We start from the raw sequence: 13,830 nt of genomic DNA on the forward strand, positions 1-13,830 counted from the left end.
ACTTTTATTTTCCTAAAATTCTATAATCTTAATTTCGTTAATACATTAATTGTAAGTCTAAAATAACCCATTCCACTAATATCTTATAGTCTCCCCTTACTAATAAACCGTAAGATTTATTATTCCTCTTACTAACTATTTCTATTACCTATTAATTATATTCTGCATCTTTATTTTCTTAAAAGTACATTAATATTAATGTCATTAAGACATTAATTTTAAGTCTAAAATAACCCATTTCACTAATATCTTACACTCTCCCCTTATTATTAAACCGTCAGATTTATTATTCCTCTTACTATTATCTATTAAAAGTATTAATTATATTATGAAATTTTATTTTCTAAAAATTACATTGTACTAATGCTGTTAAAACATTAATTGTAACACTAAAATATCACATTCCACTAATATCTTACACTCTCCCCTTATTATTAAACCGTCAGATTTATTATTCCTCTTACTAACTATTTCTATTGTCCATTAAAAATATTGCTTATATTATGCAGTTTTATTTTCTTAAAATTACGTTATATTAATTTTTTTCTAACATTAATTAAGGCTCACATATATGCTACATTTTTTACATATGAATTTCGACATATGACAACAATACGCGAGAAGGACATTACAAATTTATTCAATATGTAGCATCTGTGGGCACGCGCAATAAGAATTACATATATGGCGGCTTAGGAAAATATAAACTCCAAAAGAATTTAGAATTTTCCCACATGGGATCGCGGTGGAATGAGAAAAAATAAGCAGATATCAATTTTTGATATCCGATATCCAGTATCCATCACGTCCCTTCACCTACGATATCCGGTACTGATATTCATCTAACCCTCAGAGACGGATATTGTTCGATATCCGATATCCGATATCCGGCACCGTCCCACTTTTTCCCGGTTATCGGTTGTCCAATACCAGATGACAGACGGATACCGGTTGGGCGAACCCTATGCCACATAGACTAATCAATCCTGAACTAATTCAATTTTGTCGATTCTGATCCTTAAGTCAAATTTTATAGCCCATTTTGTCTGCTTAGGCCAGCCTATCAGTCTACTTCTGTAGTCGGTTGACCTGCTCCTACAGGAAATCTTGGGCACTCTTGAAGCCTACAAACCTGATTGACATTCTTGAGAGAAATAATAAGGTCTCTATTCATGAAAAAAATTTAAAGTGATATGCATTTAAAATAATTATGTATCTTAAATAAATATTTTATTTATGAAACAAAATCCATAAATTTGTGGAAAATTCCAAAATTTTCAGAAAAATGTGGTGGCTCATGGAAAATTCTAAAATTATTTTGGGTTTCATTTGATGCATACTCTTTCATATTAAAGTATTAAAATAAAAAATAAATAATATATTTTTACATGATTCATATAAATAATCATGATATATATGATATTATGATTTTTTTCAATAAATGTAACATAGAATGATGATAGATGACATGAATTTGCACTGATTGAGTGTATTTCATCTGTATAGTAAATGAAATTCTAGTTTTATAGGGAATTAGTTTTCGAGATAAGTACGCCACAAAAATATATTATTCCTCTTGAAGTGTAAGGAAAAGCAAGTCAAGACTCAAGGTTGGACCACAACATCAACTCACAATTGTATCAGGAAATGATGCATTTCTACCGCTCCCCATCCATGGCTCCCATTTTGACTAATGTCCTTGCACACTATCCCCTAAAAGTCTCACAATCAATGACCTCCCACTGCCACTTTGGTGCCCTACCTCCAAATGCGCAGCTCTCTCTCTCTCGCTATCCTTCTCTCTCCCGTTGTGTCTCCACTCTCTCGCTCCCTTTCCTAATTTAGCATTGTGAGAGGGGAGGGGGAGAGGTAATGTGCACGATGAGAAGTTCAAATTCCCACCCAAAATTCAAAGTTTTCTTCCACCCAAATTTTTTCTTCAAATAACCAGCCCATCCCTGTGGCAGCCCTTGAAATTGGAACTTTATGTTTTATAATCCATATTTAGAGATTGTTTTATAATATACTATTGCTCATATTTTAAATTCATGCTCAATTTTTCAGTGATTTCTTTTTTTGTTCATCACCAGAATTTTAGGTTTTTCTTTTGTTTTCACTAATTAGGGGAATTAAAGAAATTACTTAAATTTCTCTAATGAAATATAGATTCTTTGAATTTTTCTCTCACCCCACCTCCCTGTTTGGGGTATAAAATTTTTACCCTTGTCAAGGGACCCTTACTGGTCCCATAATCCAACAGAAAGCAGTTCTCAACCCTACATGCAACCGGCAAGCAGCAGTGCCTGACACAAGCCCCAGCAATCCGATAAGGAGCCCAACAAGGAACCCATAGAGCCCCATTGCAGAAGTAGCCCGCGCATTGGGGGATATGACATTTATTTCAGATACCTTATCCTTATCAGGTTTATATAGTTGTAATTTTTCTAAAACTTTATGATATGGGATCATATCCCACTATTTCTTTAGTTCCATGCCGGGTTGGGCTGCCAAGAGACAAGATCGATCGTGGCCTAACAACCTGCAATATTAAGAAAATAACAAATAACTAATGAGCGGGCTTTGAGCTGACGGGGCCCAAAGCCCGTGTGATGGCGTGGACGCCATCGCATCAACACCGAAACCGCCGCCATCAACCGAAGTCAACGTATCCGCCACGGACACACCACCACAGTCAACTGACGTCAACACCTCCGCCACAGACACGCCACCACAGTCAACCGACGTCAACAACCCCACCACAGACACGCCGCAACCGTCTCTTCTGCGCACGTCTCCATGCACGCACGCTCCTTCGCGCATCATGGCACGTCACCAATGGCAGATCAACAACTGCCCCTTAGCGTGACATGAAGCACGTCTCGTCTTTAATTTCTCATCTTTAATTTCTCGTCTTTAATTTCTCATCTTTAAGTTGTATTTTCCTTTTCCTCCAAGGCCTATATGTATAGGCCATTGTTTCAAGAAACAGTTAGGCAGTCATTATTCAGGAATTGAGTTTCTTTAACTCTTCTTGGAGGACTGCCCTGCCTCCCCTATCCCATCTCCGCTCCGACCGCCGCCGCCGCCATCGTCGTCGTCGTCGGCCACCATCTTGTTCGTCTCTCCCCTCCCTTCATTTTCTCTCCCTCCCTCTCTCTCTCTCTCTCTCTCTCTCTCTCTCTCTCTCTCTCTCTCTCTCTCTCTCTCTCTCTCTCTCTCTCTCTCTCTCTCTCTCTCTCTCTCTCTCTCTCTCTCTCTCTCTCTCTCTCTCTCTCTCTCTCTCTCTCTCTCTCTCTCTCTCTCTCTCTCTCTCTCTCTCTCTCTCTCTCTCTCTCTCTCTCTCTCTCTCTCTCTCTCTCTCTCTCTCTCTCTCTCTCTCTCTCTCTCTCTCTCTCTCTCTCTCTCTCTCTCTCTCTCTCTCTCTCTCTCTCTCTCTCTCTCTCTCTCTCTCTCTCTCTCTCTCTCTCTCTCTCTCTCTCTCTCTCTCTCTCTCTCTCTCTCTCTCTCTCTCTCTCTCTCTCTCTCTCTCTCTCTCTCTCTCTCTCTCTCTCTCTCTCTCTCTCTCTCTCTCTCTCTCTCTCTCTCTCTCTCTCTCTCTCTCTCTCTCTCTCTCTCTCTCTCTCTCTCTCTCTCTCTCTCTCTCTCTCTCTCTCTCTCTCTCTCTCTCTCTCTCTCTCTCTCTCTCTCTCTCTCTCTCTCTCTCTCTCTCTCTCTCTCTCTCTCTCTCTCTCTCTCTCTCTCTCTCTCTCTCTCTCTCTCTCTCTCTCTCTCTCTCTCTCTCTCTCTCTCTCTCTCTCTCTCTCTCTCTCTCTCTCTCTCTCTCTCTCTCTCTCTCTCTCTCTCTCTCTCTCTCTCTCTCTCTCTCTCTCTCTCTCTCTCTCTCTCTCTCTCTCTCTCTCTCTCTCTCTCTCTCTCTCTCTCTCTCTCTCTCTCTCTCTCTCTCTCTCTCTCTCTCTCTCTCTCTCTCTCTCTCTCTCTCTCTCTCTCTCTCTCTCTCTCTCTCTCTCTCTCTCTCTCTCTCTCTCTCTCTCTCTCTCTCTCTCTCTCTCTCTCTCTCTCTCTCTCTCTCTCTCTCTCTCTCTCTCTCTCTCTCTCTCTCTCTCTCTCTCTCTCTCTCTCTCTCTCTCTCTCTCTCTCTCTCTCTCTCTCTCTCTCTCTCTCTCTCTCTCTCTCTCTCTCTCTCTCTCTCTCTCTCTCTCTCTCTCTCTCTCTCTCTCTCTCTCTCTCTCTCTCTCTCTCTCTCTCTCTCTCTCTCTCTCTCTCTCTCTCTCTCTCTCTCTCTCTCTCTCTCTCTCTCTCTCTCTCTCTCTCTCTCTCTCTCTCTCTCTCTCTCTCTCTCTCTCTCTCTCTCTCTCTCTCTCTCTCTCTCTCTCTCTCTCTCTCTCTCTCTCTCTCTCTCTCTCTCTCTCTCTCTCTCTCTCTCTCTCTCTCTCTCTCTCTCTCTCTCTCTCTCTCTCTCTCTCTCTCTCTCTCTCTCTCTCTCTCTCTCTCTCTCTCTCTCTCTCTCTCTCTCTCTCTCTCTCTCGCTCTCTCTCTCTCTCTCTCTCTCTCTCTCTCTCTCTCTCCCTCTCACTCTCTCTCTCTCTCTCTCTCTCTCTCTCTCTCTCTCTCTCTCTCTCTCTCTCTCTCTCTCCCTCTCTCTCTCTCTCTCTCTCTCTCTCTCTCTCTCTCTCTCTCTCTCTCTCTAGATCGGATTTCTGTGATCTTTGTTATCCCTCCCTTACCCAATCCATCCATTACCCTCCACCCGTCCTCATCATTTATCCGTCCCTCAAGTCGTCCATTTCCTAGTCGTCCTACATCAAATTGGTATAACATGCCACTTCATAAGTAGTATTTTAATCATGACTTTCCAATCTCCGTAAGGAAGATCAGATGATCACACTACATTTAACCCTTTATTTGTTTATATTTCTTTTTCCAGGGCTCTGATTGGCTGCGGTAGCAGATGAGGATGGTGTGACCCCTCGACAAATGAATCATGCGGTCAGATGATGACAAGGTAAGCTGACGGAGATGCTCATGTGGCTCATGGGTGCACCAGAACTAAAAAGGATCCATGGCTGCAATTTAATCCTAGTTGTTGGACTCGCTATGAAGGATATCAGACTATTAGGGCCAGATCTATCCATGTCTGCTCCTGGTCGTCACCTCTGACAATCGCATGGTGGTTTTTGGCCACGGGGGACCACTAGTGGTGATCCTAAAGCCAGTGTGTTCGCCCACCTATGGCTGGCTTGGGCGTTGCTGTGCCCAAGCTCAACCGTTGATACTCACTTAAAAACACCTCATACATATAAATATATGTATGGTTAAACTATGCATATATATATGTCTCTCTCTATTTATTTATTTCTTCAAATTTGACTTCCTCCCTTCAAAAGCATAGATTGACATACTAGAGGGAGCATTAATATCATTAAAATTAATAATGTTTTAAACACATTTTTAATAAGAAATACTTGGACATGTAAAATATGTAAAAATTACATTATAATGCATTGTTTTATCTAATGCTCTATTTAATGCATGAGATGAAAATTCTTGTAAAGATAAAGGAAATACACATAAAAAATTATCCCGAAATGACCTTAAAATATGCACAATTTCATGCCACATTTATATTTCATCACCTAACATCAACTAGATGTCAAAAAATGCATTCTGACATGGTCATAGAAGAAGAAATATTAGCATTCTTCCTAGTTGTACAAATTGATGCAGGACGACTTCCCGGGCGTTGTCCTGATGGGTTGAGACAATGCTCTAATACCAAGTTGATGTTAGACATCGTCCGGTCGGTACCAAGTCGATGCTCAGACACCTAGATAGTTGTGTCGAACGTCCTCAACGACGTCGTCTGACGGATAATTCCCCACGGGAATGTAACTACAAAATGATATGATGCATCCTACGTGGTCGTACTTACAAGCCCCAACTCGATGAGATATGCCGAGCTCCAAGCTCCGAAGGGGGTCGCCGGGTGAAGATGACGGTGGCCTCTCGAGCCGCGGCGGAGGGACGTCTCCGAGGGGGCAGGCTGGCGTGCTCCATCACAAATGATCAAAACAAGGATCAACTATGCAAACTAAACAATGATATGTGTGGCCCAAAAAAAAACTCAATGGGTATGGTTTGATGAATTGACTAACCCTATGAAAAGTTTGGGTTACAAACAAAGTCATAGTGGTCATACTTTGTTTATAACACATACTTTATGTGGCATGTATATTTTATTAGTCTATGTGGATAACATGATTCTCACGAGCGATAATCAAATGGAGATAGAGAAGTTGAATGAAAATTTGGCAAAGGATTTTAAAATCAAGAGACTAGAAAAGGTAAGATACTTGTTTGTAGTAGAGGATGCAATCTCAATAAAGGTGATAGTGTTATATCAACTCAAATACAAATTGGATCTACTAAAAGAAAGTTGATATCTTGGGTGTGAACCTGGACCCACACCAATTGATCTATATCTCAAGATTGACATGAGAAGCAAAAATCCACCCACAGAGGATGTCAGACACCTCAATTATTGGGTCATTTTATGCATGATCCTAGGGACATTCATGAGCAGGCAGTTTTTCACATAATCAGATACTTAAATAGGACTCCCGTGTATGGGATCAAGTTTAGTAAAAACATTCATATTAATCTTGAAATTTATACTGATGCTGATTATGTAGGGAATATTTTTTATTCCATATCTACTTATGGAATATTTTTTGTGGGGTACCTCGTACCTAGGAGAAGAAAAAAAAATGTGTGGTTTCAAAATCAAGTGCCAAAAAATTGTTTTATATGGGTCAACTCTATTGTTGAAGGCCTACTTATTCCATTCTGGAATCACATCTAACTTTGTTGGAAAAGTAAATCAGCCATAGAAATTTCTCAAAATCTACTACAACATGGCCTAACCAGATACATGGAGGTAGATTAACACTTCATGAAGGAAAAAACTTGAGAGTGGCCTAACCAATATTCCCTACATCAAATCAGAAGATCAATATCCAATATACTAACGTAAGACCTCCATGGCTCTACTTCAGTGGCTCATCGACAAACTGGGAATGAAGAAGATACATTCACCAGCTTGAGGTGAGTGTTTGCAGAAAAGAAACCATTTTTTAAACTATTTTTCCCTGCAACCCTAAATTGGAACATATCATTCCCGGATCCCCCCACCATTCATTGGGTAGTGGCTCTGAGATTCCCTTCTATAAGTATTTGTCGTTTAAAGAAATAAAATACTATGTTTTTTGTGTGCGTGATATCTTCTCTGTATGTGTTCCAAATTATGATTTAGCATGCTTTCTGGGTATCATGCGGCATCAACGATGATGCCGGTGGTCCTAGACCCCTTCTCCTGGTTTGAGAGAACTTTTAAAAAAATACGGTCAGTGATTTTGAGATGTTCTTCCGAATTTTTGATAAATCAATGTTTTGAACGCCAAATAGAAATTTTGTTTCTTGGTTTCTGAGGAATGTCAAAGACAACTTCATTCACTTTTCAAGTTGCCAATCAGCGATGAAAATATACTTTCATGAAAAATTGGCGGCAGATGAATCAGGACTTCTTGAATTTCTAGAGAGATGGGAGAGTGCCTTTCTATGACCTTTTGTAAAGAATCTAGAGTTTTGTAGTCACATCAGAAAGGAAATTTATACCTGATACAATTTGTGGAGCCCTACTGTGACGATCTAACACAACAATAGTTATCTACCAAATTTTTGTAGACATGCATTTTCCCTTTATTTAAGAGGCATGATGAAGCAAAATATGAATGACTTATTCCACTGATAGAATCCTATGAAATCACGAGTATCATAAAATCACTAAAAAAATCATTGCATCAAATGAAATCAGGAGATACTCAAATTTTATCAAATCAAACATTAATTACATTCATCAATATAATATCTCTTTGATAATTTAGCTTTGTGAAGCCATCAAAATAACTCACGTTACAAGATTGTCGTTTGACTCTTAGTTTCCTTTTATTGGCATTGATTTTTGTGGTTCAACTTTGACATTGACCAGTAGACCAAATCAAGACCAAATCAAAATTTCTGTATTGATTTAGGTTTTTCCCCATAACAGAGGCAAAAATCAAGACTGAGTCTGAATGCCCTAATTAAAAGAGGGCAAAAGAGCACAAAATGATAATGATAATGATGATGATGCAAACAACAACAACTCATGATTTCTATCATTATTTGTATGTTGCAAAGGATAATGTGACTCGTCCTCATTATGATAGCCATGGGGTGAAAAAAATGAGGACAATCTTGAATGGGGGACATCCAGGGTGAGATTGAAAAACTAGCTCTCTCTCTCACTCACTATCAACCAGTATAGTTCCAAATCGTTTGGGACGTGGACGATGGAAGGGGACGTGATGAAGATCGTCCCGTCTGACGTCTGGATATTTCAACTTCATCCAAACCGTCCCGTCTAGAGATTCATCCATCAAACAAAAAAATCGTCCGCATCTCAACTTTGCCAGTTTCGTCCCATCCAAAGGAAAATCGTCCCATCCCTCGTCCCTGACAAAAAAATCATGTGTTAAAATTTTAATATACTTTTCTAAGTTTTTATAGGGAAATATAGAGGAGGGTACATATGTACAATTACTTTTGGGAGGCGCAGTTTGAGCGCAAGAAAAAGCAGGGACTTTGATGCAAAATGTGGCAAGATTCTCGACAGTCTGAAGCGAATCTGACAGATCTGGATCTTGACAGAAGGAAAACCATCCCGTCCGTTCGTCCCGGAACGAATTTCCGTCCTGCTTTTCGTTCAATTTCGTCCCGTCCGCGTCCCAGTTCTGGAAAACAATATCGTCATCCGTTTTGGATGACGATATGTAGATGACGATGACCGATTCGTCCGCCAATAGCGAACGTTGTTGAGGAAGTATGAGGAACGCGTCTTCCTCAGTTCCTCTAAGAGGGTCAAGTCGTCGGCTACATGACTGAAATGCCGCGGCTCAGCTGCCTTTGTTGGAGATCGATCGCGAGGGAGAAGGTAAAATCAAGGCCGAAATCCGAGAAATCGCCCGATTTCCTTTGTAAAGATCGAAGAAATTGTGGATGAAGAAGCCCCGCGAGATCTTAGAAAGCCTCGCCAAGCCTTTCGCGCGGCGTTCCGGCAGAGGTATGATCCGATTGGGAGATTCCAAGTGTTTCTCTGATTCCGCTTGCAATTCTTAATTCCTGTGCGGCGGCAGGCGCGGAAGAGGATTTGCAGTCGATTGCTGCCAGGGATCAGAAGCACTTCTCCTACGACGTTCTCGCCAAGGCCACGAGCAATTTCTGCGCCAAGAACAAGCTTGGCGAGGGCGGCTTTGGCTCAGTTTACAAGGTTGATTGATTTTTTTTTGAACAAATCGGTTCTTGGAATCGTTATCATTCATGAAGCTGATGATTGGGGGATTTTATGCAGGGCCGGCTCGAGGACGGGAGAGAGATTGCGGTGAAGAAGCTTTCACGAGGATCGAAGCAGGGGTGCAAGGAATTCATGAACGAGGCTATCTTGCTCTCACAAGTCCAGCACAAGAACGTCGTCAATCTCTATGGCTACTGCGCCGCTACCGCCTCTTCGGGTGACGAGAGCCGCAGCGAGAAGCTGCTCGTCTACGAGTTCGTGCCCCATGAGAGCCTTGACAAGCTTCTCTTCCGTAAGTTTTGGGGAGATGGTGGGAAGAAGGGGCTTCCTGTTAAGTTAAAGCGCTTTCCACTTTTAACTAAAAACCATGGCTTATATCTAGGCTGTTACTTTCATCTTAAACTTTTCAGAGCAGGATGTTGTGTTTAGTATTTTCTTTCAGAACCTGAAGCTAAGGCTCAGTTCGTTGTGCATAGGATTCAAACTCTCAATGTAGACTCTGATACCATGTTAAGATTTAAACTCCTGCCATTGTGTTCAAACGCCTGAAATTGTGGTAAAAGCTTTGAAGTATATCAAGGGGGTTACTTTTCCTCCTAAAATTTTCTTGGGTTCATTATGTTCTGCCTAGGATTAGAACTCTCAGCCTGGGGCTCCGATACTTTGTTAAGGTTTATGATATGGCTTATAGCAACTTGGCTACTTTTCCTCATTTTTTTTCTGCAAGATGGTGTCTTTAACATTTGCCCTCAACGCCTAAGGCTCTAAGGCTCGGTGTGTTCTGCCAAGGATTCTGATATGATTCTAACCAAATCAAGAAACGAATTCTTGAAAATATAGAATTGACTCACAATGTTGTGTATGGCAAGACAATTCTTCAGATAGAGAGTAAGATCCAGATCCGAGGCGCCTCCTCAAGCTCCCACAGCCGAATACAGCTTGAGCTTCACGACGGCTCCCAAGTTCCCGGCCTTCTCTCCAAATGATCGCTCCCCCCTCCTTGCCAGAGGGGTTATTCCTTATATAGGAGCAAGATGTCCTTGCTCCTAGCCCAGGCAGTTAGTTACTGCCCTGGGCGGTTACTGGTGATCTTGGACTACATGGACTCCACACATGTGGGCCCCAATGTGGTCCCACGTGCAGAGTTATTCCCTTTTTCTCCTCCTTTCTTCTTTCTTTTATATGTAATCCAAGGTATCGTAACAGATTCGACCTCTCAACTTGGGCGTTGATACTATATTAGGATTTAAGCACCTACCCCTGTGCTTAAAGCTATGGCTTATAGGAAGGATGATACTTTTCATTTTAAGCTCTTCTTGCCAGGATGTTGTCTTCAACAATTTCTTCTTCCTCGTTAGTTCTTCTTCAGTGGGTAATTGAGGGTTTTGGTGCAGGCGCAGAGAAGCAAAGGATGCTGGATTGGAAGAAGAGAATGGATATCATTGCCGGGGTGGCAAAGGGGCTGTTGTATCTCCATGAGGATGCCCACACCACCATTATCCATCGTGACATCAAGGCCAGCAACGTGCTCCTTGACAGCAGATGGTCTCCCAAGATTGCTGACTTTGGCATGGCCAGACTCTTCCCTGAGGACCAGACCCATGTCCAAACTCGTGTCGCTGGAACCAAGTGAGCTTCTTCTTCCCCCTCTTCGTCATTTTCATCATCCTCTTCTTCTTCTTCTTCCTTCTCATCATCATTATTGTTATCATCTTCTTATTCTCTCTTGATATCATCATGACTATAGTCATCCTTGTTTTCTCATTATTATCATCATCATCATTATTGTAGTCTTCTTCTTTGTTACCATCATTGTTATTATCATCTTCTTCCTCATTATTGTTATCTCCATCTTGTTCTTATTCTTCTTTATCATCATCAACCTCACCATCACTACTATCATCTTCTTTTTTTTCATGAATATGATCATCATTATTATCAACTTTACCATTTTTTTAAAGAACTTTGTCATTTTTTTCTCTCGTCTTCTCATCATCATCATTATTGTCTGGTTCTTCTTCATCTTCGTCATCATTTTCGTCTTATTTGGCCCCATCATCATCATCATCATCATCATCATCATCATCATCATCATCATCATCATCATCATCATCATCATCTTCTTCTTCTTCTTCTTCTTCTTCTTCTTCTTTTCTTCATCTTCACGCCTGTCTCGTCATCATCATTATTAGCATCATCTTCATCTTCACACCTGTCTCCCTCTTTCTCATCATCATCTTTTTCATATTCTTCATCCCTCTTTTCATCATTATCATTGTCATCATAAACACCATCTTATTCTTTTTATGTAATGTAGCGGATACATGGCCCCCGAGTACGTGATGCATGGGAAGCTGTCTACGAAGGCGGACGTCTTTAGTTTTGGGGTGCTGGTTCTCGAAATCATCACCGGCCGAAAGAGCTCTACCTACATGTCCACCGATTCGCAGACGCTCCTCGAGTGGGTGAGTTTGACTTATCATCTTCTCCTTTAGAGGCCTGACTACAATTTTTTTCTCGAAGAGAATATCTGGTAGTTTCCAAGATCTAAACATTCTTTAGTAGTCTTTAAGGTTCTAGACCCTCAAGAAATATTCTGGAATATTTGGAAAGCTCCAGATTTTTTCAAGAATATTCTTCCTCTTCCTGTAAATAGTGAGATCTGGGAGAGAGCTACATAAAAATAAGCTGAAGGCTGACTACAATTTTTTTCTTGAAGAGAATATCTGGTAGTTTCCAAGATCTAAACATTCTTGAGTAGTCTTTAAGGTTCCAGACCCTCAAGAAATATTCTGGAATATTTGGAAAGCTCCAGATCTTTTCAAGAATATTCTTCCTCTCCCTGTTAGTAGTAAGATCTGGGAGAGAGCTAGATAAAAATAAGTTGAAGGTGCTACTAGCAAGGATTTCTAAACACAGGAAGCATAAGATGCTTTCCATCTCCTCATGGGTCTATTGTTTTTCTCTTAGTTTGGCGTTCTCTGTTTGGGTTATATGCACTATCTCGATCTGGTGTGCCTCCTTAGTCCATCAAACTTCTAAGACTCTTATCCATAAAGATCCTTATCAATCATCTTAATGTGGATTAGACATGGTTGTTCTGTTCCGTTCGTTTGAAACGAACAAAAAATTCGCACAAAAGAACCGCACAGGGCCTTGTTCTTTGTTCTGTTCTTTTTTATTTCAGAAACGAACAAAATTCGCACATATGCACAAAACTAGAACAAACTTCGCACAAAGAGAACAAAAGAACCGCACACCGGGTCTGTGCGATGTTCTGTTCGAATTCGTTTTTGTTCTGTTCGGAAAACCGAACAGAACGAACAATTCACACAAATTCGCGCAAAAAGAACAGAACGACCACGTCTAATGTGGATTGAATGCAGGCATGGAGGTTGCACCAGAGAAACCGGAGCTTGGAGATGGTGGATGAGACTCTGCGGCCATGGGAAGCGACAGAGGCGGAGCAGATGGAGACATGCATCCACCTCGGCCTTCTGTGCGCCCAGCGAGACCCCAACCTCCGACCCGACATGCGACGCGTTGGCCTCGCTCTCTCCAAACGCTCGAACTCACTCGAGCAGCCCACCATGCCTGGGCTTCCCTTCACCTTTTACAAGGCCAGGTCCAGTGATCATGTTCCTTCATCTCGATCATCTTCTTCCTCAACCTCTCGGCCCACTTTTAGATCCTCCTCCCACGATAAGATGAGTTCCAGTGCAGAAGCTGCGCCACGCTGTCGGGGTAAAGCTCCATTGGAAGATGTATAGTTCTCTTCTCTTTTTGGAAAATGTACAGCCTTTTTTTGGAAGTTTTTTTGCTGTTTTCCTCCACTACCTGAAGCCCATAAATATGGCAGTAATTATTATTGACTGTTACATTTGTAAATTTATTGTATTGACAACTCCAACTTGCCATGAATGTATCTGAAATTATATATTTTGTCATATTTTATTTTTTTACTCATAAGGCATACAAGCTTTCTCTCTTGCTCTCTCACTTGTTCTCCCTCTCTCTCCGTCTCTCTCTCGGCCATTGTCTCTCTCTCTCTCTTGATTGTTTTCTCTCTCTCTCTCGCTCATACGTTCTCTCTCTCTCCCACAAACTCTCTCCCTCTCGATCCAAACCGGATCTATGTAATTATTATTACTGTAATTACTCTCTCCCACAAACTCCACTACTGTAATTATTATTGACTGTTAGAATATAGTTCCGGATCGTCTCGGACGTGGACGATGGACGGGACGGGACGAATTTCGTTCCATCCGAGGTCCAGAGAAAGTTCAGGGACGAAGAACGGGACAGTTTTTTGTCCAACGATAAAAAATCGTCCCGTCCAATCATACCAGGACAGTTTTTCGTCCCGTCCAGTCCTCCCGTGACAAATTTTTGTCCCGAAATTCGTCTCGGACGACAAAAACCCATTTTATATTTTTAATATA

At 41.3% G+C, this 13,830-nt stretch overlaps 1 protein-coding gene across 1 annotated transcript; it reads left to right on the plus strand.

Moving 5' to 3' along the window:
- Nucleotides 1-8,945: 8,945 nt before the first annotated feature.
- On the plus strand, nt 8,946-13,335 carry LOC144713751 (cysteine-rich receptor-like protein kinase 43). The gene is made up of 6 exons (XM_078588427.1): nt 8,946-9,157; nt 9,231-9,364; nt 9,446-9,680; nt 10,783-11,017; nt 11,706-11,853; nt 12,775-13,335. Exons 1-6 carry the CDS (start codon nt 9,094-9,096, stop codon nt 13,156-13,158), a joined length of 1,200 nt encoding a protein of 399 aa, XP_078444553.1. The 5' UTR covers nt 8,946-9,093; the 3' UTR covers nt 13,159-13,335.
- The last annotated feature ends 495 nt before the right edge of the window (nt 13,336-13,830 follow it).

This window comes from Wolffia australiana, chromosome 16 (genome assembly GCF_029677425.1).
Source record: "Wolffia australiana isolate 7733 chromosome 16, ASM2967742v1".
Lineage (NCBI taxonomy): Eukaryota > Viridiplantae > Streptophyta > Magnoliopsida > Alismatales > Araceae > Wolffia > Wolffia australiana.

What these genes read in the sequence shown, in the direction of transcription:
- LOC144713751 (XM_078588427.1), top strand. Translation starts at nt 9,094, where the DNA reads ATGAAGAAGCCCCGCGAGATCTTAGAAAGCCTCGCCAAGCCTTTCGCG. An exon ending in CGCGCGGCGTTCCGGCAGAG is followed by an intron (nt 9,158 to 9,230) that starts GTATGATCCGAT and finishes GTGCGGCGGCAG; the next exon opens with GCGCGGAAGAGGATTTGCAG. An exon ending in GCTTTGGCTCAGTTTACAAG is followed by an intron (nt 9,365 to 9,445) that starts GTTGATTGATTT and finishes GATTTTATGCAG; the next exon opens with GGCCGGCTCGAGGACGGGAG.